The sequence below is a fragment of the Panthera pardus genome, unplaced genomic scaffold, assembly GCF_024362965.1.
Source record: "Panthera pardus isolate Hobbes unplaced genomic scaffold, ASM2436296v1 HiC_scaffold_12, whole genome shotgun sequence".
Classification (NCBI taxonomy): domain Eukaryota; kingdom Metazoa; phylum Chordata; class Mammalia; order Carnivora; family Felidae; genus Panthera; species Panthera pardus.
The window spans coordinates 51583628-51611305 of record NW_026526677.1 but is presented as its reverse complement, the minus strand read 5'-3'; the positions used below and the strand labels follow the sequence as shown (position 1 = coordinate 51611305).

At 37.0% G+C, this 27678-nt stretch overlaps 1 protein-coding gene across 1 annotated transcript; it reads left to right on the top strand.

The window, feature by feature from the left end:
* Positions 1-19057: 19057 nt before the first annotated feature.
* On the top strand, positions 19058-20360 carry LOC109271325 (olfactory receptor 2D3-like). Its single transcript, XM_019456652.2, has one exon. The coding sequence runs from the start codon at positions 19264-19266 to the stop codon at positions 20185-20187; it is 924 nt and encodes a 307-aa protein (XP_019312197.2). The 5' UTR covers positions 19058-19263; the 3' UTR covers positions 20188-20360.
* The last annotated feature ends 7318 nt before the right edge of the window (positions 20361-27678 follow it).

The window sequence follows — 27678 nt, the reverse complement described above, 5'->3', positions numbered from 1 at the left end:
TGATCAGGCATTTGGATTTCAGTCTATAAGCAACGGAGAATCACTGAATTGATTTAATGGGAGAATTGAAAATTATATGATTGTCACTTTCTAAAGATTATTCTATTCTCTTTTTAAAAATTTATCTTGAGAGAGAGAAAGAGAGAGAGAAGGAGGGAGGGAGAGAGAGAGAATCCCAAACAGCCCCTGCACTGCCAGCACAGAACCCAAACTAATGAACTGTGAGATCATGACCTGGGCCAAAATCAAGAGTTGGGCACTTAACCAACGGAGCCACCCAGGCGCCCCACTTCTATTCTATTTTTTGAAAGAGCAATACAGGAGGCAGAGAGATCATAGAAGTATAACAAATAGAAAGTATAGGGTCAGAAAATAGGTTGATGATAACTGGGAATAGAGAGGAGGAGAGAAATTTGAGATCTGAGATACAATCTAGTGACTATTTCACCTGTCTAGTAGGTAGAAAGAAAGGAAGGGAGAAAAATGTCTCCCCCTTTCAGCCTGAGAGACTGTCTTAGTATCTGTGTCAATATAAGAAAGACAGGGAGTATTTATGTAGAAAATAAATTATGGAAAAAACAGAGGAGTATAATAGTTTCAATTTTTGTTGTCCTAAATTGAAAGTTAAATGAGAAAATGTGTGTAGAGTGACTGGTTCATATTTGTGCATTAAGTAATATTTATTTGTTATTATTACAGATAATTAATACTTGTCATATACCAAATAATAACTGTGTTTATATAAGTTATTACATTTAATTTTTACAGCAAATGGAGAAATTAGATACTAATATCCTCATTTTATAGATGTGGAAACTGAGGTTTGTGTAACTGAAATTACTTACTCAAGAAGATCTATATATTAATTCATAGAACTCAGATTCAAACCAAGTTGTTCTGAAAACTTATACTACCATCATCATCATTATTTCTATTATATATGTAAGGAAATTGTCAGTGAGGTCCTGTAAGATGTTTGTTGTGTAAATCAGAACTCTGAAAAAAAAGCCTCAGTTGCTTATGGAGATATAGAAGTCATCAACAATTAAATGATAGCCAAAGTCAGAAGAAATGAGGTCATTCAGAGAGTGTAGACTCAGAAAGTGAAGAAATGAGGGAAATGTCAATATTAAAAGATAAGCAGAAGGAAAAAGATGATAAAGGAAAGGATGTCATTAGAGAAAAAAGGAATAAGAGAAAGCAAGGGAAAATACATCTTCAAGAGTATCCATAGTTTTAATTATGACTGAGAGATCAAGCAAGATAACCAAAAGCAAAATCAGTATGTTTGGCCATTGAAAGGTGTCTTTGAATTGTGCAGAACAGATTCATCAAAGAGATGAAAAGCACACTACATGGGAAAGCTTAGAGTGAAGGGTAAGATGATAAATATATTTATTCTTTTATTAGAAGGAAAACCAATAGCATAGGAGATAAGGAAGATAAAGGGAGAAAAGAGGTTGTAATTGTTAGAGAAATAGCCAAAGAAGAAGTATGTGAAGTTTTGAGCACAGGGAATACCCTTATTGTAGCTAAGGCAATTTTTTTTTAAAGACAACTCTTCCCTGTGAGGAAAGGATGGATTGCTACAGGTTTGTAGGCATGTGTGGTCAGAGAGGTGAGTGGTTTAATTTATTTATGTTGAGGCTTTTAATTTCTCTGTGGTATGGTCAGAAAGACAGAATCCTGGGAGTGATGAGATGGAACCGGGTTGGGTTAGGATGGGGACTAGGAAAGAATTCTGTTCCCCCAGCTATGGAAGGGGTATTGGAAAGACACAAGGAAATAGTAAAGAAGGGTGCAAGGTTTGTGGAAACACTGGCTGTAATAAGAAACTTTTGCATTTGTTGTGATTATTCTGTAGTTTAACCTAGTGACTGGCATATAAGTGAGACAAAAATCAAATATTAACTGACTTTAGGTTCAAGAAATTAGACTTAAAAGAATCGAATGGAGAAGAGTTGTGATAAAGAGGAGTGTCAAATTGCCAAAAACTCTAACTAATGAACGAACTAACTAACCAACTAACCAACCAATGAGGATACAGTCGGGGGTGCCTGGGTGGCTCAGTCAGTTAAGCATTCAACTCTAGCTCAGGTCATGATCTCTCGGTTGTGAGTTTGAGCCCTGCATCAGGCTCTGTGCTGATAGCTCAGAGCCTGGAGCCTGCTTCAGATTCTGTCTCCCCCCTCTCTGCCCCTCCCACGCTCATGCTCTCTTTCTATCTTTCAATAATAAATAAACATTAAAAACTTAAAAAAAAAGAAAAGTGGCAAAGTGGTAAAAAGGGGAAAATGGATGAAAAAATTTCAGTCATGAATCTATTTGGCAATGAAAGAAAACAGAGTGAGTGGAAAGTTTGGGAACAAAATAAAAAAAAATTAGGCAGTGGCTAGAAAGGGTAACAGGACCAAAGAAAGGCTGTGTGTGTGTGCATGTGTGTGTGTGTGTGTGCATGTGCATATATGGATTTTTTTGATCCATATATAGTGTATTTCAATAAATGTACAAGGAATAAATCCATGATTAAACAAAATTGCTAGCCAATATCCCAACATCATTAAAGTATTATCTAATCCTTATTATTGTTTACCCAACAAGTGCCCTCCTTAATGCTTGTCCATCTAGTCCATCTCCCCACCCACCTCCCCTCCAGTAACCCTGTTTTTCTTCTCTATTAAGAGTCTTTTATGGTTTACCTCCCTCTGTTTTTATCTTATTTTTCCTTCCCTTCCACTATGTTCATCTGTTTTGTTTCTTAAGTTTCCTGTGAGTGAAATCATACGATATTTGTCTTTTTCTGACTTATTTCACTTAGCCTTATACACTCTAGAGCTATCCACATTGTTGCAAATGGAAAAATTTCATTCTTTTTGATCACCAAGTAAAATTTCATTCTATGTATATATACCACATCTTATTTATCGTTCATCAGTCAATGGATATTTGGGGTCTTTCCATACTCTGGCTATTGTTGACAGCACTATTATAAAAATTGGGGTGCATGTGCCCCTTCGAATCAGCATTTTTGTATCCTTTATAAATACCTAGTAGTGCAGCTGCTGGGTTGAAGGATAGTTCTATTTTTAATTTTTTGAGGAACTCCATACTGTTTTCCAGAGTGGCTGCACCAGTTTGCATTCCCACCAACAGTGCAGCAGTGGTGAGAGTGGACATCCCTGTCGTGTTCCTGATCTCAGGGGGAAAACTCTCAGTTTTTCCTCACTGAGGGTAATATTAGCTGTGGGTCTTTTGTATATGGCATTTATGATATTGAGATATGTTTCTTCTATCTCTATTTTCTTGAGGACTTTTATCAAGAAAGGATGTTGTATTTTGTTAAAAGCTTTTTCTGCATCTATTGAAATGATCATATGCTTCTTATCCTTTCTTTTATTTATGCAGTGTATCATGTTCATTGATTTGCAGGTATTGAACCACCCTTGCAGGCCAGGAATAAATCCCACTTGATCATGGTGAATAATTCTTTGAATATACTCTTGAATTCGATTTGCTAGTATCTTGTTGAGAATCTTTCCATCCAGGTTCATCAGGGATTGTCCTGTAATTCTCCTTTTTAGTGGGGTCTTTGTCTGGTTTTTGGAATTAAGGTAATGCTGGCTTCATAGAATAAGTTTGGAAGCTTTCTTTCCATTTTATTTTTTGGAACAGTGTGAGAAGAATAGGTATTAAGTGTTCTTTAAATATCTGGTAGAATTCCCTTGAGAAACTATCTGGCCCAGGACTCTTGTTTGTTGGAGGATTTTTGATTACTCATCCAATTTCTTTGCTGGTTATGGGACTGTTCAAATTTTCTATTTCTTTCTGTTTCAGTTTTAGTAGCTCATGGGTTTCTAGGAATTTTTCCATTTCTTCTAGATTGCCCAATTTGTTGGCTTGTAATTTTTCATAGTATTTTCATAATTGTTTGTATTTCTGTGGTGTTGGTTGTGATCTCTCCTTTTTCATTCATGATTTTATCTATTTGGATCCTTTCCCTCTTTTTTGTTGTTGATATGTTTGGCTAGAGGTTTATCAATTTTTTAATTCTTCAAAGAACCAGGTCTTAGTTTCATTGATCTGTTTTACTGGTTTTTCTTTTTGTTTCTATATTGTTTATTTCTTCTCTAATATTTATATTTCCATTCTTGTTTGGATTTAGGCTTTATTTCTTGTTCCTTTGCTAGCTCCTTTAGGTATAAGGTTAGTTACACCTAAGGTTAGTTGTGTATTTGGGACCTTTCTTGCTTCTTGAGGTGGGCCTGAATTGCAATATACTTTCCTCTTAGAACTGCCTTTGCTGCATCCCACAGGGTTTGGACTGTCATGTTTTCATTTTCATTGACTTCCATGTATTTTTAAATTTCTTCTTTAATTCTCTGGTTAACCCATTCATTCTTTAGTAGTATGTTCTTTAATATTCTGATTTGTGACCAAGTATATGAACTGTTCTGTAGAATGTTTCATGTGCACTTGAGAAGAATGTGTATTGTGCTGTTTTAGGGGGTACTATTCTGAATATATCTGTTAAGTCCATCCAGTCCAGTGTGTCATTCAAAGCTATTGTTTTCCTGTTGATTTTCTGCTTAGATGATCAATTCATTGTTGTCAGTGGGATATTAAAGTCCCTTAGTATTATTGAAATCTTTTATCAGTGAGTTTCTTTATGTTTGTTATTAACTGATTTATATATTTGGGTTCTCCAAGTTGGGGGCGTAAATGTTTACCATTGTTAGATCTCCTTGGTGGATAGACCCCTTAATTATGATATAATGCCTTCTTCATCTTTTGTTACAGTCTCTTTTTTAAAATATAGCTTGTCTGATATAAGCATGGCTACTCTGGCTTTTTTTAGCCTACATTAACATGATAGATGGCTCTCCATCCCATCACTTTCAATCTGCAGATGTTTTTAGGTCTAAAGTAAGTCTTTTGTAAGCAGCATGTAGATGGATCTTGTTTTTTTTTTTTTTTTTTAATCCATTCTGATACCTTATGTCTTTTGATTGGAGCTTTTAATCATTTAAAGAGTGAGTATTGAAAGATATGTATTTGGTGCCATCGTGTCATGTATACAGCTGGTGTTCCTGGTGATGTTTTCTGGTCCTTTATAGTCTTTGTTGCTTTGGTCTTTTACTATTTTTTTTCTCCACTCAAAGACTCCCCCTTAAAATTTCTTGCAGGGTTGGTTTAGTGGTCATGAACTCCTTTAATTTCTGTTTGTCTGGGAAACTCTTTATCTCTCCTATTCTAAATGATAGCCTTGCTAGGTAAAGAATTATTGGCTGAATATTTTTCCCATTCAAGCACACTGAATATTTCCTGCCACTCCTTTCTGGCCTGCCAAGTTTCTATGGAAAAATCTGCTGTGAACTGATCTATCTTTCCTTGTAAGTTAAGGACTTTTTTCCCTTATTGCTTTCAGGATTCTTTCCTTGTCTGTGTATTTTGTGAATTTGACTATGATATGCCATGGTGATGACCAGCTTTTGTTGAATTTAATGGGAGTTCTCTGTTCTTCTTGGATTTTGATGCCTCTTTCCTTCCCCAGATTAAGAAAGTTCCCAGCTATAATTTGTTCAAATAAACCTCCTGCCTTTTTCCCCTGCTCTTCTACTTATGGGACTCCTGTGCTATGGATATTGTTTCAGTTTATGGACTCTCTAAGTTCTCTAAGTTTCCCCTCATGATCTAATAGCTTCCTTTCCCTCTTCTTTTCAGCTTCATTATTTTCCATAATTTTTTCCTTCATATCACCTATTCTTTTCTCTGCTTCTTAGTCCTTGCTGTGACTGTCTTCAGTTAGTTTTGCTTCTCAGTTACAGAAGTTTTTATTTCAGCCTGACTAGTTGATAGGTCTTTGATCTCTACAGCAAAGGTTTCTCTGGTTTCTTCTATGCTTTTTGAAGCCCAGCTAGTAGTCTTATGACTGTGGTTCTATCTTCTTGTTCAGATGTATTGCTTATATCTGTTCTGAACAAGTCCCTGGCTGTGATTTCTTCTTGACCTTTCTTCTGGGGAGAATTCCCCTGACTTGTCATTTTGGCTAAGTTTCTGTCTTTTGGGTGTTTTAAAATCTTGTTATATTACTGCACCTAAGAGTAATGCTATATTAAAAAGAGGTCATACACTGTCCAGGGCCTGGCTCTTCAGGAAATGTTTCTGGTATATGCTGTATGCACGCTGCTATTGCATTTTGACTGCTCTTTTCCCCGGTCAGACCTCGCAGAGCTCCTCCTTGCTTGCAGTGGGGAATGTTTGGAACTTTAACTAGGTGTGCTTTGATTTGTTTGTTAAAATAAGCCTGGTTAAATGGAAAAAAAAATTGAAAAACCTGATTCTCCCCCCCCCCCCAAAAAAAAGAGAAAAGGAAAGGGAATAAAAAAAACCCCAGAGAATCAAAAAATGATAATGCTGATTCTAAAGGGAAAAATAAAAGAAAAAAAAAGAAGAAAAGAAAACGAAAGAAAAAACAAAAAATAAAGAAACTTGTCGAGAAAGAGAGAGAGAGAGAAGGAAATGAAAAAAAAAAAAAAAAAAAAAAAAACAAGTAAGAAACTATGAACCTGATTCCAGAAGAAAAAAAAAGAAGAAAGAAAGAAAAAAAAAGTAAGCCTGGCCCTATTTCCACCAGACCTGCAAGTGTTGTTTTGAAGCACGTGATTTTCAGTACACTTGGTGCTTTCTGGGTGCTGTCTGTGCCTGTCTTCTGGAGGGGAGGCCTGCTGTATTGGCTCAGAGTCAGTTGTGCCCCCGTAAATAAGCAGTTGCCAGGCACAGGGCAGTGAGGTTTGATGTAAGTGGTTCCTACCTCCACTGGGGGTTGGTGTGCTGCTTTCTGAAGACCAACCATGTCGGTGTTGGGGGAAAATGGTGCCACCCCAATCTTTCATCCACAGACAGGGGATCTCACATCCCCTGCTGTTGAGGCAGCCCTTACAGTATAGTAAGGGCAGTTAGCTTGCTGTGTACCACAACTCCACTGCATTTTTTCTTTGGAATGTGGCTGGAATCCAAAACTCAAAGTCTTAACACAGCACCACACATATCCATCCCCTTACTCCAGAGTAGAGCCCCTGTATGCTGTGTCTCTGAAAAACAGTCCCACCCTACACAATGTGCAGAATCTATGGTGTAGCACCAGTAAAAGCAGCAAAAGTTTTATTTCCTCTGGTCCTCTGTCCACTATTGATGAAAGGCCTTTTGCTGGCACCTGCAGGGTCTTTTGGCCTTGGGGAGGCCATATACCCTCTTCCAAAAGTACTCTGGGGGGGATGCTCTCTCCCAATTCACCTTGGAGATCTCTGGTTGCCGCTATGTATTCTGGGGCCAGCTCCCTCCTCCCCAGGAGGGCACAGCACAGCTCTGCTCCAGAGAAGGTCACTGTGCAGTTCCAATATCTCAGAGTTTGAGCTCCAAACACTGTTTATAAAAACAAAAAACAAACAAACAAAAAAATCAAAAAACAAAAACAAGAAAAAACCCCTGCAACATTTAGTACCTCTTGCTCCCCGGTCCATGGTCCACAGAAGCTTTCCTCTTATGTGAACCTGATGCTGCACTGTCTCAACCCCTCTCTCTTCCTCTCTTTTTTTGTCTCTCCATAGAAAGGGTTCCCTTCCCCTCCACAGCACCACCATTTTTCCTCTCCCCCAATTCACTTCTACACCCCTCACACCTGCCATGTTGTCTGCCTCCAACCATGGAGATCATTATGGCAGTCCACAGATCAATTTCCTGGGTGTTCCAAGTGATCTGAACACATAGCTGTGCTCGAGGGAATAGGAAAGCCCAGGGTACCCTTACTTCTCTGACATCTTAACTCCTCCTCCTGTATGCATTTTAACATAGAGGATATTATAACATATTTGAAGGTGTAATAAATGGAGGAAAAACAAAGTCAAACACAACTAAAAGAACATCAACTTGTATTGATATTTCTGAAGAACAAAAAAAGAAGCTTCCTGCTTTTGCTATTAATTCTTTAAAAGTAATGTGGCTTTCTCCCACAACTATATGGTCAATTAATCTCAAACAAAGAAGGAAAGAATTTCCAAAGGAAAAAAAAAGAAAGTCTCTTCGACAAATGGTATTGGGAAAACTGGACAGCAACATATAAAAGAATGAAACTGAACCACTTTCTTATACCATCCACAAAAAGCAAATTCAAAATTAGTTAAAGACCTAAATTGAGAACAGAAATTATGAAAACCCTAGAGGAGAACACAAACAGTAACCTCTTTGACATTGGCTGTAGCAACTTCTTACTAGATATGTCTCCTGAGGCAAGGGAAACAAAAGCAAAAATGAACTCTTAGGACTTCATTAAAATAAAAAGCTTCAGTACAGTGAAGGAAGCAATCAACAAAAGTAAAAGGCAACCTATGGAAATGACATATCTGATAAAGGGTTGGCATCCAAAATATATAAAGATCTTATCAAACTCAACATCTCAAAAATGAATAAACCAGTTAAAAAATGGGCAGAAGTCATGAATAACCATTTTTTCAAAGGAGACATGCAGACGACCAACAGACACATGAAAAAATGCTCAACATGATTGATCATCAGGGAAATACATATCATAACTACAATCAGATATGACCTCACACCTATCAGAATGGCTAAAATCAATCATGCAGAAAATAGGTGTTGGCAAGGATGTGGAGAAACAGGAACACTCATGCACTGTTGGTGGGAATGCAAACTGGTGCAACCGCTCTGGAAAACGTATGAGGTTACTCAAAAAGTTAAAAATAGAACGACCCTATGACCTAGCATTTGCATTATTAGGTATTTATCCAAAGAATACAAAAATACTAAATCAAAGGGATACATGCACCTCTATGTTTGTAGCAGCATTGCCTACAATAGCCAAAGTATGGAAACAGCCCAAGTGTCCATAGAGTGATGAATGGATAAAGAAGATGTGGTGTGTGTGTGTGTGTGTGTGTGTACTCAACCACAAAAAAGAATGAAATTTTGCCATTTGCAGTGATATGGATGGAGCTAGAGAGTATTATGTCTAGGGAAATAAGTCAGAGAAAGACCAATACCATATGATTTCACTCATGTGGAATTTAAGAAGCAAAACAAATGAGCATAGGGAAAAAAAGAGAGAGAGAGGCAAACCAAGAAGTAGACTCTTAACTATAAAGAACAAACTGATGATTACCAGAGGGAAGGTGGGTGGGAGGATGGTTAAAATAGGTGATGGGATTATGGAATACACTTGTTATGAGCACCTGGTATTGTATGGAAGTGTTGAATCACTAAATTGTACCCCTGAAACTAATATTACACTGTATGTTAACTAACTGGAATTTAAATAAAAACTTAAAAAATTAAAGTAATGTGGACTTCTTGAAGAATTTGATTCTAGAATATGGCCCTTGATTATGTGTTGGATAAATAGAGCAATGACTATGTAGTCAGATGCCTATTTTCATTATGGCTAGTGGATTTGGTGTCATGATTAGTTTTTTCTTATTCCAAGACCAAAACAGAATTCTTTGTATTTTCTCCTAAATTTTTATATTATGGCTTTGACATATAGATTATTGCTCCATCTGTAATATATTTTGTTTTATATTATGATGTAGTGATGTAATTTTATTTTTATGAAAACATATTAAATATAGCTATGTACTTAATATCTTTCTTTTCCTAACTGAATTGAAATGCCAACATAATTATTTATTATGTTCTCATATCCATTAATATGACTTATCTTAATGAGCTTCTTGATATAGAAGTAACCTTACATTCCTGAAATATAACCCACTCTTTAATGATGTATTATTTTCTTAAGGTGGTATTGATTCTGTTCATTAATATTTTTCAACAATATTTAAATTACCTTCTGTTGGGATGAGCACTGAGTGCTGTATGTAAGCCAATTTGACAATAAATTATATGTATAAAAATAATTATTTTCTATAAATTCAGTCTTTATTTTATGGATTTGGGATGGTTTCCCTATTCAAAAATACACAAGAGTAATTAAGTAAAATTTCTGTGGTGGATGGTTTTGTTTTTGTTTGGGTGAGGTGGAGAGAGATTGTATGCCATTTGATTTTTAGTTCTCTTTTTTCTTACAGAGATCCTAATTTTTCTCCTTTTGCTTCTTTATTCTTTCACTCCCTAATCCCCAAGGTTGCTTCTCTCCTAGAAATTATGCCTTTCCAAGACTGCTACTTTCAATCACACACATTCTTAAACTCTTCCCTATGGTCAGTTCTCTGATCTTTCAGGAAGTTTTTTGTTTGTTTGTTTGTTTGCTTGCTTGTTTTGCTCTGTTTTTAGTGTTTCCTTACTAAAGAAGGACTTTCTCTTTTGGGCAATGATTATAGATCAGTCTTGAGCTTTCTATTAGTATTTCTTTTCTTTTTTTCCACCCAGTTTTCATTGGACTGTTACAGCATTCTGAAAAGATTTACATCAGGAGTATAAGAGGTGGTTTTCTGGGATTTGGTGGGATTTTTTTTCTCCCTAATTTGGGTAATTTAAAGCTTAGGCATTCTCTGTATTTTAGTTAAAATAAGCACACGATTTTTGTAGTTTATTATTTTTTTATTTATTGCCATTGTAAGATACGCTATGAGATTTAAATTTACACAGACATCATTTATTTTCACATTGTCACATTTATTAAATATATATGTATATATATTTGTAAAAAAAGCTTGATATTTTTTATCAGTTTTGAAAAATTCTCAACTATTACCTCTTTAATGTTTTTCAACCTATTTTCTCTTTTCTCTGAGACTTCAGTTATACTTGTTAGACTATTTTTCACATATTTCACTTGTCTCATTTTTCTTTTTTTTTGTCTTTTTGTCCTTCAATCCAGATATTTTCTTCTTTTTAAAAAAATTTTTTTTAATGTTTATTTATTTTTGAGAGAGAGAGAGAGAGAGAGAGAGAGAGAGAGAGAGAGGCAGGGTGTGAGTGGGGAAGGGGCAGAGAGTAAGGGACACAGAATCTGAAGCAGGCTCCAGGCTCTGAGCTGTCAGCACACAGCCCGATACAGGGCTTAAACCCACAAACTGTGAGATCACGACTTGAGCCGAAGTTGGACACTTAGCCACCCAGGCACTCCCTGATATTTTGTTCTTATCTGTCTTCTTGTTCACTGGACCTATCTTTGTCTATGTCTAATATGCTGTTAAACCATCTTTTGTGTTATTTTAATAATTTTATTTTTTATACCTAAAAATTCTTTATTTCTTCCTAATGTTTTAATCCTCTGATTAAATTATCTAATCTGTCATCTAATATAAATATATTTTTATATGTTTATTTATTTATTCTGAGAGGGAGAGTGCACAAGGGGGAAGGGCAGAGAGAGAGGGAGACAGAGGCTCCAAAGCCGGCTCTGCACTGACAGCAGAGAGTCCAATGGGAGCCTGAACCCACGAACTCTGAGATCATGACCTGAACCAAAGTCAGACGCTTAACTGATTGAGCCACGCAGGTGCCCTAATATAAATATTTTTTAACTGACAGTATTTGAAAGATTATATCTGATAACACAACTATTTGGATTTCCCATCTTGGCTCATTTTGTTTATTGTGTGGTCTCTCTCTTTCTCTCCTTGTCCCTCACTCTCTTCCTCACTTCCTTACTTTCTCCTCTGCCTCTATCTTCTTCCTTTATTTTAAGAAGTAGTTCTGGTTCTTATATTATGGTATGCCTTATAATTTTATTTTGCTGAGTCTGTGACATTGTGCAGGGAATATTGTAAAGCTAATTTGAGGTTCTGATATGTTACCTTCTCTAAAAGACAACTTATTTTGCTTTCATCAGGGATTTAGGGAAAGAGAAGATTGTCTTATGCAAGTTAGAGATTGAATTGACTAAACGAGATGATTTATATATTTCCATTTCACTCCCCATTCTAAAGTTATAGCTCTTCAAGTAGCCCAAGTAAAGATTGGGATCACATGTGGTAAGTCTTAAGCTCCTGTTTTTATCTCCCTCACCCCCACTATTTTAAAACTGTTGAAAAAATTTTCTCAACTTTTCAGCTTCTCAGACCCTACTTTGTATTGAGTTTATCAGATTCTCGGCTGCTTCTTTACAGTCCACAGACAGGAGAAAAAATAATTCTGCCTATCAGGCCCACGATATTGTTCATCTTCTTTCTCCAAGATCTTTGTCTCTTGAGGTCTTATGGATTTATAACTGCTTTTGGTGGAAAGGTTGGTCTATAACAGGTATCAAACAATTACTAGAATTGGAAATCTGTATTTGTATTTTTATATTTCTCAGTTGATGTTATCATATGCTTCTTATTCCTTAATGTTCAAAAATACTTACATTGCTTGGTAAAACTCTACAAAGGTATTATATATTCCTCATTAATATACTTCCATTTATCATTTGCTATTATTTTATTTGCAATTTTTGCATCTATAATTGAAGGGTAAATTTCTATCACTCTGTGTTCTCTTTATCAGATTTTTGCATTAGAATTTGTTAATAAAATAAAATAGACAAATATACAGCTGAATTAGATATTTGATAGTTGTGTTTTTAATAGCACTTTTCCTTTGCTCAAAACTTGCTGATGTTTTGTGGATCCATATTTTTGTAGGGAATATGATTCTATGCCACATCAGACTTTATCCCAGTACCTTTGGTGGGAATGCCTATTGCAAAGAAACTTTATTTTTATTTTTATATGTGGGCAAGGAATCATGTATCCCTAATAACTGTTAGGATAAGGGTGACAATGGTGAGAACTATGTGAAAAGCTATAAAGAAATATATTGAGTGTCTGGATAGAACCTCACCCATGGCCAACACTGCTATGGATTTTAGGTAATTAAAATCTATAAATTCTCATTGTTTTTATAAGCACTCTGTATAAACATTTTTTGGGGATAAGCATTTGCGTTTCCTTTTACTTACAAACCACACATTTTAATAATAACAATTTGATATCAGAAGTGAGGTGTTGAAAGTAGCAGTAAAATATAGAATTAACTGTGTCAAGTATGTGGGGTGAAGGAAACAAAGAACTCACTCTTATTGTAAAGTTAGGAAAACCCTTGTTAGATTAGCTGTTAACATAACCACTTTGCCTCATGTATCTGGGAATTCTTTTCTGAGTCTACTTTCTGAGGCTACTTAGTTATGGGAAAGGTTAGAAAAAATCCACTGTGTTGAGTTTTGTTGGTAACATTTTATAATTTTCATGATGACCTTCTTTTCTTTTTACTCCTCCCCTCCCTCTCCACTCCCTTTCCATCCTCCCCCTCCCCTCCCCTCTCCACTCCCTTTCCATCCTCCACCTCCTGCTTCTCCTTTTCCTTCTCTTCCCCCTTCCCCTCCCTCTCCTCCTCCTCCTCCAGCTGCTGCTGCTGCTGCTACTTCTTCTTCTGCTTCTGTTTCTCCCCCTCCTCCTCCTCCTCCTCCTCCTCCTCCTCCTCCTCCTCCTCCTTCTTCCTCTTCCTCTTTCCATAATTTCGAGATTTTGAATCCAGAAAATTTTAAGAAATAATACGCTATAATATGAAACCTTAAATAAACGATAGTTCATTCATTTAGACAATTTATTGTGGATCAATTATCTTAAAAGAGTGCTCTTTTCTGAGACAGCTAATTATACCTGCCAAATGTTCTATTTTAAAGTAAACTTTTATATTAAAGCATAACATATCTGCAGAGAAACACAGAAATTACAGGTGTATAGTTCAGTGAATTTTCACATCATGAGCATAGCCATGTGATCAGCACCCATTTTAAGAAACAGAAAATTACTAGCATCCCTGAAACTTACTCCTTGTCTTTTCTTCATCCCTACACTCCTTTAAGGATAACTACTTTATGAGATAGTCTATTTTCCTTAAAGCATATATAAAGGATAAGAAGAAGGAAATATTAAAGAGAGGTGTGGTTGGGGTTACAGCCATGGTAGTTATACACATAACTCCATACTAGTTTTTCCAGCACTTGACCTAGACTGAGTTAATTTCTCTCTCACATCCACTGCTAAAATGATATGTTCCAATCAGGCTGACTCTCAGAACTTTTGGGAGAAATCTTGGTCACATATGTTCTATCTCTCCTTTTATATTTGAACAAGGGGTAACAGTGGGAGCTTTTCGTAATTATGTTAAGATCATAAAGGGAGATTTTCTTAAGAAAATGGTGACACCTAGAATGATAGAATTTAAAAAAAAAAAAGAAATGAAAACTCAGACTTCCTGTCATGTTAAACCTTTGGATAAATCCTATTCTGTATCCAGCTCTCATCAGTTATAAGAGCAATAGATTTATTTTCACAAAGGTTGAGATGGGTTTTTGTTTCTTGAAACTTTCAACATCCTATTTTTTATCTCCTGGTATAATTTAAATATTAAGAATTATCCATTCCTTGGTGTTTATATAGAATACATCTGTAAAACTATATTTGCCAGAGTCTTATCAATTATAAATATTTTAAAACCATTTCCTATGGTTGTCAGTCTCTTTATATCTTTCCTTTTTTTCGCAAAATTGGAAACTCAGAACTTTTTAAAAATTGTTTTTTTGTTCCTAGAAATTCAACACTTTTTTTCTAAATGAGTACACGATATTCTCTTATAATTTTTAAACTATTCTCTATTAATAGATGTATGACCTGTTCTTGTTATCTCTATTTCTTTTTTTTTCTTTACCAAGCTCTTAGAATCTAATATGAATAGTTTATTAATGATTTGATTTCACTGAAACAAAGACACTTTTAAGACAGAAAAAGGAAGGAAATTGGGATAAGCATGAGATAGGATTTAAATGCTCATCTAGAGAATTTGGAGTTTATTTCATTAGATGTAGAAACCATTTACTTTGGAAGATTTATCAGTTAGTGGAATACAAGATGTTTGATTCTAGGGTGTGGCAACAAGTTAGGATATTGAAATAATACAAGCAGAACTGAATGACTTACTAGACTAGCAAGAATGACAATGACAATGAAAAGTTAGAGATTTGAAAGATGTTTGAAAGAATGAACTTGATGATTGATCAACTTGCAGAAACAAGGAGGATAAAAGAAGTCAAAGCTGATTTTATATTTTAAGGTCATGATGGTTAGGAAAAGTGACAGTGGAATTTCCAAGAATGGAGTCCCTAAAGTTAAAAATGATTTATGGAGTAAAATTTAAATTCCAAATATGTTGATTTTTCAAGCAGAGGCAAAATGTTTTACTGTAAATATTGCAACAATGTGGACAGAGCTAGAGTGTATTATGCTAAATGAAATAAGTCTGTCAGAGAAAGACAAATACCTTATGTTTTCACTCATGTGTAATTTAAGAAACAAAACAGATGAATATAGAGGAAGGGAAAAAAAGAAAGAAGTGGAAGCAAACCGTGAGACTCTTAACTATAGAGAACAAACAAAGTTGGTAGAGGGAGGTGGGTGGGGAATGGGCTAAATGGGAGATGGGTATTAAGGAGGGTACTTGTTGTGATGAGCCCTGGGTGTTGTATGTAAGTAATGATTTCCTAAATTTTATACCTGAAACCAATTTTACTATATATATTAACTAGCTAGAATTTAAATAAAAACTTGAAAAAATATCCAGAAAAAAAATTGAAAATGTAGGATTCAAGCTAAGAATAGTGGTCAGTTGTCAGATGACTTTGAGGCAGTCTAGATATAGGTGATAATTGAGCCAACGGATGTAAATGAGATCCATAAAGAACAATATGTAAATAAAGAAGGAAGAGCAGGAAACTAACTTTGAGGAATATTAAGAAGTTGCTGATAGGAGCGCCTGGGTGGCTCAGTTGGTTGAGTGACCGATTTCGGTTCAGGTCATGATCTCACGGTTTCTGAGTTTGAGCCCCGTGTGGGGCTCAGTGCTAACAGCTCAGAGCCTGGAGCCTGCTTCTGATTCTGTGTCTCCGTCTCTCTCTGCCCCTCCCCCACTCATGCTCTTTCTCTCTCTGTCTCAGAAATAAACATTAAAAAAAAAAAAAAAGAAGTTGGGGCACCTGGGTGGCTCAGTCAGTTGGGCATCTGACTTCAGCTCAGGTCATGATCTCACAGTCTGTGAGTTGGAGCCCTGCATCAGGCTCTGTGCTGAGAGCTCAGAGCCTGAAGCCTGCTTCGGATTCTGTCTCCCTCTCTCTCTGCCCCTCCCCTGCTCATGTTCTATCTCTCTCTGTCTCAAAAATAAATAAAAACATTAAAAAAAAAAAAAGTTGCGGATATTTGCACTGACACTGCTTAGCTTCCTGTCCACCTGATTCCACACTACAGAAAGATAGCGTATTTGTTTATTTTCTGTGTATACCATCAGCCTCTGCCTTACATTTTCCCAGATCCTAATTCTGTGGTGTGTTCCATTTATGGCTTTTTCTGTGGACTCAGACAGAGCATGGTTCCAGAGTATATTTTTAAAATAGAATCCGCACTCCTATTCAGTAGAACAATATCAGGGCTGGGCTCTAGAATCAGATTACCTGGGACTGAATCCTGATTCAAAAATTTACTATCTCTGTAGCCCTGAAAGTTTATTTTTTTTTTAAATATATTCACTGACCCTCAGAACCCATATTTATAAAATGAGTATATTAGGAGTCTACTTCTTTGAAACTCTTCTGAATATTAAATAAATTAATAAATATTAAATGCTTATAAGGGTGCCTGGAACATATTAAGTGCCATGAAATGTAAGTTTTTAGTCCGTGTTGTTATTATTATGATCAGAGGAGGAGGAGGAGTAAGCTCTGCTACCTAGTGTACAAGATCCTATACATGATACTTAGGCTCCTGTATCTCTTACCAAATCCAAATATTCTATATTACAAATTTAATCTAGTAATCTGAGTGTTAATGATAAATTTATGACAACCATATAGTCAGCAGTAGTATCAGAATGAAATTGACCTTAGCACCATGTTCACCCTGCTAACAGATATGCCATTTGTCCCTTAAATCTGATTGGTTGTTCTACTTGGATCTTGAATCCTCTCTTTCATTACAAATCTCCTTCCTTCCTAAACTTAAAGAAAGTTGGCTGGAACCTTACTACAAGTCTTAGTTCTTTCTAGTTTATTTTCTAATTGGCAACATGTGAAAATCTTAACCTCAGCCAACTTTAGGAGCCAAGCCATTTATGAACATGTTTGAGATTGAGGATAATTTCCTTTGTCTCTTGAATATTGCTTGGATTTCTCTGTGGGGAGTCCATCTACATGATTGGATTTTTTAGTACTAGCTGCTGCAGTTGGAATTGTGACTGAAATAAGACTGAAGATTTAAAAGCTCAGATGCCAGACAAGACTCTAGGGCTTTGGATTCCAATTCTGGTAAATGATATCTGTGTGACTAGTAAGTTACTTTGCCTTTCTACACTTCAATTTCCTTATCTGTAAAATAGAGATTGAAAAATACTTCCTCATAGGATTATCGTGAAGATTAAATAAACTAACACATATAAAGTACTTAGAACTATGCCAGACTCATAGTAAGCATTCAGTAAGTGTTAGTCATTATCATCAGACACAGCTGGAACTCCTCGGTTGAACAAGGCAGACTTGTAATAATATTGTCTTCATCAGGTCTCCATCTCAGGTCCTATATTTCTCTTAGTTTAGGTTCCTGAAAGAAGAGGCTAAGAAAAGAACTTTGGTGCAGATAGCTTATTGGAAAAGTGATTCCAGGAAGTGGTATAAGGAAACAGTAAGAGTGACACAGGAAACAACTAAACACCAGTGAAGTTTGGATTATTGAAGTTGATACTCTAGACCATGCATTCTGTATGGGGGCAATATAAATCCCAAAGTTCTTAGAAGAAGAGAGAAATGTTAGACATCGCAATGGTTTGTGGTCCTCTAGAGGGCTGCCGTATATAAATAGATGTACAGTATATCTGTGCTATTCAAATTTCATTCTGAATTCATCTAAAACAAAATTCTGAAAAAGTCCTTTAGGGACTATAATAATAATGATAATAGTAATAGTAATAATAATAAACATGGCACAGACAATGGGGACTTAACTCCATAGAGCTCAACCTGTAAGAATCATACAGAGTGCTTCCCAGAAATACCTGGTGTCTTTATTCATCAATTTTCCTTTGCGCTCTGGTTAAAGATTGCCTTTGGGGCATTAACTTGCCCATACTTCAACATCTTGGGCAGAATGCTAAAAGACAAGGTAGGGAGCTCTTGACGTAGAATGTCAGCAGTGCCAAGCAAGTCAGAATTGTCCACTACAGCTGACGCTAAGGTCAGAGGCGAGCTGAAACTGGGCATTATGGAGTAGTAAAATTCACTAATATCTAGTTCAGAAGTTTAAGCTCCTGCTTATTACTGGCTTTTTTTTTTTTTCTTGAATAGGGCCTTGGCCACTGAAGTCTTATGTTACATTTCTGAATGTCACATTTTTTCATGATACTTTTCCTTTTAATCATGTGAAATATTTATACAAGGGCCAGGATTATGATCCCTGGGTATATATTTTTCTTTTCTTCCTTTACCTGTTTGGATTGCTACTTTAGAAGCCTCTTTTAAAAATGCTATGGAAGGGACCAATGCTATGTCATGATCTCACAGTTGGTGAGATCGAGCCCACATCAGGCTGTATGCTGACAGCCAGAGTCTGCTTGGGATTCTCTCTCTTTCTTCTCTCTCTGCTCCACCCACCATCCCCACTGCTCACACATTCTCTCTCTGTCTCAAAATAAATAAACATTAAAAAAATAAAAAATAAAGATGCTACGGAAAAAAAGCCAGAACTAATAGCTGCATTTTATCTGTTGACTTTGAAACCATATTTGAAACTCCTACTCTATTATGAACAAATTTATTATTGACCTCTGTGTTTTGATTTTGAATTATAAATCAAAAGTGGTTTTATTGACTAAACAAGTTCACCTCATTCTCAGACTGCTAATCCAGGTAAATACAAAATATTTATTGAGAAGAAAAAAATTAAATTGATCCAAAGACAATTCCCCGATAAAACTTCACGGTAATTTAGCAATATGTAAGTATGTTGATATCAGGATTAATTGAGAAGCCATGTCAAGTAGGATACTCAGCCTACCAAATGGATCAAGCAAAGAAAGACGTGCTTAAAAACTATGTAACAGCAATATGCATCCTAATGCCAACTGGCACCTACCAGGAAGCATCTGAAAACAAATAGTCCAACAAGGTGCACTTGTTATCATTGTGCTTGTTTATAAAGATTGTGAAAACTGAACATTCAGAATGCATGTGTTTTCTTTCTGATGACAGGTAAACAGGAATAAACATTAATGGGAGAAGGAAACCAAACTTCTGTGGCTGAATTTATCTTGCTGGGACTTTCACAGAATCCAAAGGTCCAGATCCTGCTGTTCTGTGTTTTCCTTACCATTTACCTTCTCTCTATGTTTGGAAACCTGCTTATAATAATCCTCATTCAAAGTGACTCTCGACTTCACACCCCCATGTACTTTTTCCTCAAAAACTTGTCCTTTGCTGACCTCTGTTTCTCTACAAGCATTGTTCCTCAGATGTTGGTCCACTTCCTCGTAAAAAGGAAAACCATTTCCTTTGCTGGATGCTCACTGCAGATAATTGTCTTCCTTTTAGCAGGGTGTACAGAGTGTGCACTTCTGGCAGTGATGTCCTATGACCGCTATGTGGCTGTCTGCAAGCCCCTGCATTATTCCACTGTCATGACCCAGAGGGTTTGTGTCCAGTTGGCCATAGTGTCTTGGATCAGTGGGGCATTTGTATGTTCAGTGGACAGTGCATTTACACTGTGTCTCCCCTACCAGGGACAGAATATAATTAATCATTATTTTTGTGAACCTCCTGCACTCCTGAAGCTGGCTTCAGCAGACACCTACAATGCTGAGATGGCTCTCTTTTCAATGGGTGTGATTATCCTCTTAGCACCTCTCTCCCTCATCCTTGTCTCCTACTGGCATATTATCTCAACAGTGATTCAGATGCAGTCAGAGGAGGGGAGGCTCAAGGTCTTTTCTACTTGTGGCTCTCATCTCACTGTTGTGGTTCTCTACTATGGCTCTGGAATATTTGCCTACATGAGACCCAATTCCAAGACAATGAATGAAAAGGATCAGGTCATCTCTGTGTTCTATTCAGTTATGACTTCCATGCTGAACCCCATAATTTATAGCCTGAGGAACAAGGACGTGAAGGGTGCTCTCAGGAGGCTGGTTGGAAGATAGTCAACCTTCAGAGGCAGTGATTTCTGACATTTTTCTTAAGCACTTGGAAGCTTATGACTGAAAACAATAGCTCTACTACTATCCTTGTCCTTTCTTTCCCTCGCTTTATATGCTCCAGTTGATTTTTCTTCTCCACACGTATTCATTAAATGCCTATTCAGTGCAAGCATTGTGTCTAGAACCTCACAATATGTGAAACTTGGTGTCTTCCTTAAAAGGTTTCATTACCTCTTGGTCAACAGAGTCATGTTCTGTCTTGCACTCTTTTGTTTTCTTATGGTCTCTTTTTGTAGTTCTTTCCTGAGGGAAATATTTTCCTAGCAAAGTAAACTCACCGTTGAAATGTTGGACCAAGGGAAAAAATGGATTAATCTCCCTGAACATATTTCTAGCATCCTTCACCTATTAATGAGCTGGGAAACCCAAGTTGTCATACAGTCACCTGTGGGCTTGCTGAGGTTCTGTTTCCACGTTTCTGACTAAATCAACAGTGACTGGTTAAAAAGTCAGCATTCTTTTCAGACATAAGGATGTCTTATGAGATATACCCATAGATGCATTACCTCAAACTGCCTTATTTCCAGTTAAAAGTGATTGAATCCTATAGTGTTTCTGTAACTTTCAGGCCCTCCTTGGCAATGAATTTAACTGTACTGCATGATGACCCTTTCTAAAGCATTCCTTTCTTCTTTCTCTTTTCTCCTTCCTCCATTTTTTGGTGGATAATTTTGTGCATAGTGTGTACAGGTATGAAAGAGTGTGCAAGTATGTACAGTTGTCTGCATGTGTATGTGTGTCTGTTGTCTGTGACATGTAAGCTTGACTATGTAGAATTCTCTACCAATATTATTGAATCGGATTTCTTCTCACCCCTTTACTAAGTACTATATTATCTTAGGCCAGTCTCACCTGTCCCCTAATTATTTTCCATGCCCTCCTCAGTTTTGTAGCTGTCTGCTACAATGAGTAGCAGAATAAGTTTGAGAGTGATTTCAAATGTATCACTTTGTTCTGGAGGGAGTAGAGGGTACAGGTGAATTCGCCTCAGAAAATAAAAGTAAATGTTTCCTTTTTTGATTATGAAAGGAATAATGTGAGAGTATTAAAAAACAAAATCGCACATAGTTCCCCCTCAAGGAATAAGTCCTGTCAACATGTCAATTTTATCCTTTCAGAATTCTCTCTCTCTCTCTCTCTCTCTCTCTCTCTCTCTCTCTATCTCTTTCTCAAGAACGCATGCAGTGTTGGTGAGGTAATAAAAATTAAAATTGCTTCATGTACATGAAGAACTTGAATAAGTCTCATTGCTTTGAATGGGGTTTCTTTTTCCTGATACATTTCACTAACCCCCCAGTGAAAAGAATCTGAATAAAGATCCTGCCGACCTTCTTCCTAATGGATATGAATCTGTAGAAGACTGTTAGCACCAGAAGGTTGGAGGACAATAGCATAATATTTAAACCAATTATAGAAAGTTTGGGGTTTGATAATAGGGGCAGGAGCTCCAAAATGTCATTACAAGATTTGGTACTGAAAGTGGCTGGTGTGAACAACCACTGGAAATATTTTGGAGAGGAAAAATTAATCACTGAATTAAGGCGAGATTGGCAAATTGGGGCTGGGTAGAAGGAAAGAAAAGAGAGAAAAGACAAAGTAAAAGACATAAGTCCAAGATCAAGGTGTCAGTAGGTTTGGTTTCTCCTGAGTCCTCTCTACTTAGTTTGCATATGGCAAGCTTTTCTCTGTGTCCTCACAGGGCCTTTCCTCTGTGTACTTGTACCCCATATATCTCTTTGGGTGTCCAAATTTCCTTTTCTTACAAGGACGCCCCTCAAATTAGATTAGGGCCCACCATAATGACAAAGTTTAACCTAATCACATCTTTAAAGGCCCTATCTTCATTAGCTGGTCACATATGACTCCCCCTTAATAGTTTTTCCTCTGTTGAGAGGTCGCTTTTAAACCTACCAAGTGGTTCTATTGGCCTGAGTCCCTTTTACAGAGACTTGTCTAATTCTCTTCCATAGGATTCACATATGGCCAAGTGGAGTCATGCTTGTTCCTATTTCGTTAAATTCTGGGGTGTGGAATGCTGTCTCTTCTCTTCAACCAGGGAGACTATACCAGTCCATAATTGACTTTTAGATTTTTTATTTGTGAAGAAGGTACTTGTTCTAACATTAATCAAATTCCAGATTAGACACAAAAGTACTTTTGAAGCTCTTGTCACTTGAGGTGAGGGGAAGCACCTTATTTTCTCATGGAAGGAAGAGTAAAAATATCTTCAAATTATTCCTCTCCACCAGCTTCCAACTATGTCTATTTTCATACCATAGTAGGGTTTAAGGTTTATTGCCTATAAATCATCTATTCATCACTTCCATATAAGTTTTCCCTAATGTTTGGAATTTGGAGGTACATGAAAAATGCCTCCATGGATTTTAGATAATATTTCTGTTCTATTAAATTAGTATACATGCAATAATCTAGCTGAAATTCTAGGAAATTCAGTCAAGTAGTACCATTTAAAAATAATGTACCATGTTATATTTATTTACTCTCCATGACACTCATTATTCAACCATTTTTTAAATCTCTTCATCATTTTGTACATTCTAGTAAATTTAAGACTATACCTTTGAGCAATGTCATTTATCTTAAATATTATTGTCTTACAATATAGCAGTTAGGTCAGTGCCTTCCACATATGCTTGTGACCCTTATCGTTTCAGGGCAGTTTGACTTCCACTAGCGACTATAAGCATCTTTTGCATCCAGACTTTCTTTGGCCGATATGCCAGTTCTGCTCACATGCCCAGAAGGCCTGTGGCCCAGGGAATTAATGTCCCCTGCAGCAACCAGGACTTGGATGATTGGTGACAGTTGGTGTCTGAATACCCCAGATCCCTCACACCTTAGGTGCGATATACGTCTGAGGTACATGTTCTACTCTTCTTTCTCAGAGTTCTCCAGGAGGATTAAGATCCAGTTGCCCACAGTAACTTGCTTGATGACACAACCTTTATTTGTTCTTTTGCTTTTCTGTCCCACTTCCCCATCCTATTAGTTTTAAACTATAATCACTCCCTAAATGAACTTTTTTCATTCAAATCCTTGCTCATGGTCAACTTCTGAGGGACCCAGACACACTCATTGTTTATAAATTATGTTTCCCCTGCTACAAATTGTTTCAGCTGCATGCTATCTGCTCAGTCCTTTGATGTTAATTAAAAACTGTATCCTCGGGGCGCCTGGGTGGCTCGGTCGGTTAAGCGTCCGACTTCGGCTCAGGTCATGATCTCACGGTCTGTGGGTTCGAGCCCCGCGTCGGGCTCTGTGCTGACAGCTCAGAGCCTGGAGCCTGTTTCGGATTCTGTGTCTCCCTCTCTCTGTGACCCTCCCCCGTTCACGCTCTGTCTCTCTCTGTCTCAAAAATAAATAAACGTTAAAAAAAAAAAATTAAAAAAAAAAAAACTGTATCCTCTGGGTGTCTGAATTAAGGAGGTAAAGAAAGAGGGAAAATATGGGGGAAAACTCTGACTTGGACTAGCTTCTGTACCATTAGATGATATTTTTCCATTTTCTGGTCTGGGAAACCTCTTTATTTTGGAATTAAACATAAATAAAACTTAGTCTAGATTATTTGGGTATGTCAAGTTTTAAATTCCCAAGTTTGAAGCAAAACTTGTTATTTATTTTTTTAATTTTTAAAAATGTTTATTTATTTTTGAGAGAGAGAGAGAGACAGAGCACGAGCAGGGGAGGGGCAGAGAGACAGAGAGACACAGAATCTGAAGCAGGCTCCAGGCTCTGAGCTGTCAGCACAGAGCCCGATGCAGGGCTCAAACTCATGGACCATGAAATCATGACCAGAGCTGAAGTCACACACTCAGCTGATTGAACCACCCAGATGCCCCAAAACTTGTTTTTTAATATATTCTTTGTTAAAATATAGAGTTGGTGAACATTTCTTCTAAATCTTGTCCCATAACTTTTCCTGTCTCTACTTTACTGACCTGAAGTCAGCTTTAAGATACACTTATATCTTCATGAATATTTTGTTTGTTTGTTTATTTATTTATTTACTTTCTTGTTACCAGACCAAATATTGAATTTAACAACAATTATAGAGCAAAGGTACTATATAGAGATTGCCAAATTGGATTATAGATAATTGTTACTATTTACTATTATTTAAAAAAATTTCAAATATTTATTATTGAGGTATATAGCTGACATACAATGTTATATTAGTTTCAGGTGTACAACATAGTGATCCAGCAATTCTATACATTACTCAGTGCTCACCACAAAAATATAGTCACCATCTGTTACCGTACATTGTTACCAAAATATTATTGACTATATTCCCTATGCTGTACTTTCCATCTCCTTGACTTACTTATTTTACAACTGAAAATTTGTACCTCTTAATTCTCTTCACCTATTTTGCCCATCCCTCAACTCCCCTCTTCTCTGGCAACTGTCAGTTTGTTCTCTATATTTATGTGTCTGGTTTTTTTTTAAGTTTATTTATTTTTGAGAAAGGAGGGGAAGGGCAGAGAGAGGGAGAAACATGATCCTAAGCAGACTCCACACTGTCAGCACAGAGCCAGATGTGGTTTCTATCTCATGACCCATGAGACCACGACCTGAGCTAATACCGAGAGTTGGATGCTTAACCGACTGAACCACTCAGGTGCCCCATGAGTCTGGGTTTTGTTTGTTCATTTGTTTTGCTTCTTAGATTCCATATACAGGTGAAATCATATTTGTTTTCTGGTATTTGTTGCTGGTATTTGTTTCTCTGTCTGATGTATTTCACTTAGCACAATACCCTCTAGGTCCACCCATGTTGCAAATGCCTGATACCATTTTTTATGGCAGAATAATCCATCACTATATAGATATATATCACATATTTTTTGTATCCATTTATCTGTGGATGGACACTTGGGTTGCTTCCATCATCTGGGCATTATTTATATATCTTTTTGAGTTAGTGTTTTCATTTATTTGGATAAATATCCCTACTGGAATTACCAGATCATATGCTATTTCTATCTCTAATTGTTTTGAGAAACCTCTATACTGTTCCCCACAGTGATTGCATCCATGTACACTCCCACCAATAGTGTATGAGGGTTCCCTTTTCTCCACATCCTCACCAACACTTGATACTGCTTGTCATTTTGATACTAGCCATTCTGACTCGTGTGAGGTGATATCTTATTGTGGTTTTGATTTGCATTTCTCTGATAATTAGGGACATTCAGCATCTTTTCATGTGTCTGTTGGGTACCTGTGTGTGTTCTCTGGAAAATCCCAGACAAAGCTGGAGGTATCACAATCCTAGATTTCAAGATATACTACAAAGTCATAGTAACCAAAACAGTATGGTTCTGGCACAAAAATAGACACATAGATCAATAGAAAAGAATAGAGAGCCAGAAACAAACTCATATTATTCATCTATGACAAATGCAGCAAGAATATATAATTGAGAAAAGACAGCCTTTTCATTAATGGTGCTGGGAAAACTGGATAGCTACATGCAAAAGAATGAGAGTGGACTACATTCTTTTACCAGCACAGAAATACACTCAAAATGGATTAGAAACCTAAATGTGAGATCTGACCATAAAACTAAAAGAAACATAGGCAGTAATCTCTTGGACATCAGTCTTAGCAACATAAGCTACTCTGATATGACTCCTCAGACAAGGGAAGCAAAAGCAAAAATAAACTATTGGGACTACGCCAAAATAAAAAGCTTCTGCACAGTGACAGAAACCATCAACAAAACAAAAATGCAACCTAGTGAATCTGAGAAGATACTTGCAAATGATGTATTCAATAAGGGGTTAATATAAAAAATATATAAATAGCTTACACAACTCAACACCAAGAAAAAAAAAAAAAAAGACAATCTGATTAAAAAATGAGCAGAGGACCTGAATAGACATTTTTTCCCCATGGATATTTTAGTTGGAATTTGACAGCAGCTGTGGTAGAAACCTTCATTTATTCACTCCTTTATTAATTTAGCAAACATTTATTGAGTACATTTATGCAGTTACCATGCTATGAGCTAGAAATGTGACTGGGAACAAAACAGACTAGTTCCTGCCCTTCTGGATCATGCTAGCGTGGTGTGCTACCAGATTAACACAGAGATCAGAAGAAAAAAAAATATTCCTGCTAGTATGGAACGAAAAAGTCTTTAGCCTTTTTGCAAAAAAGAAAAGGAATGTGGGAATTTGGTGAGTTTAAAACAAACCCAGTAACACAATAGTATGTATTACAGGATTTGGCAAAGAAGATTTTGGTGATCTTGAGACAAAGTAGGTCAGTTCAGTCATGTAGGGCACTTGGCAGGAGGTGATACAAATGGGCCGAGGTATACAATGCAGAGGTGAAGTGTGCCACAAGGTGTGCCATGAAGTGAAGTCTGAGCCATAAAAACACCTACACTTGATGCCATAGGATCTCTTTCCTTTCAGACTACCCAGAATGGAGAGCATTATTGTCAACCTGGGAATCACCTACTGAAGCTGTTGTAGGCTCCACCAAATGAAAAGCCTGGATCCCCACCCAACCCCATAGAAGAGAGCAATTAAGGACAGCTCCCTAAATAAGAAATATGCATTGAACTGTTACCTGTGTGAGAAATACATTTTATTGGGTTATGCTACTGTTATTTCTGGGTTTTCTGGGCAAATGTTCTCTTCGTGTATAATGAATGAGCAATTAAAGTAGCAGTAGACCCAATTATTATAAATGCGTTTTGAAAAAATGTATGGCAAAAAAATGGGAGGCATTTAGAGAGACAGTCCAAAGGGAAGAAAATCCAAATTGTTGTTTGTCTGAACAGGGAGATCTTGATCATATTTGGGAGCTGATGAGGTAGCAGGAAGAGCTTATAAAACAAGAAGAACATGTATACGATGGAGCACACGAGACAGGCAATGAACATGAGAATTCAGAATCAAGGTAACAATTACAGAAGATATTGTGGGAGTGTCCTAGAGCTGACACGAAACCCACTTTAAGATCTGGGGCAGGACACTGACCAGGAAAAGGACCTTCTTCTTGGCCTATCCAGTCAGAAATTCAGAAATGGGCCATCAGTGCCACCTTAGGGGAGGATAGAAGATACCTGGGGCATCTGAGTTCATTTAGTGAGAGAAAAGAGCAGGGATACCAGGCCAGGAAACATGCCCAAGAGGACTCATTAACATCTTGTTTCCTGAACCAGCATTTCCAGGGGAGGCCATTTCAGCTGAGAAGATAAGTCCTTGTGAATGTAGGAATGGAATAAAGCAGAGGGGTGAGGGGTCATGGGAAAGGAGCCAGAACAGCCTCCCCAGAGACAGTGAGGCCAAGCACAGCAGGGTCTCCCTTGGGGAGCTCTTCCAATATCTACTTCTTCCAGATTCCTGCTGCTCTCATCCTTGCTCCCAGACCCTAGCAGGAGTAAATGGCAGTCTG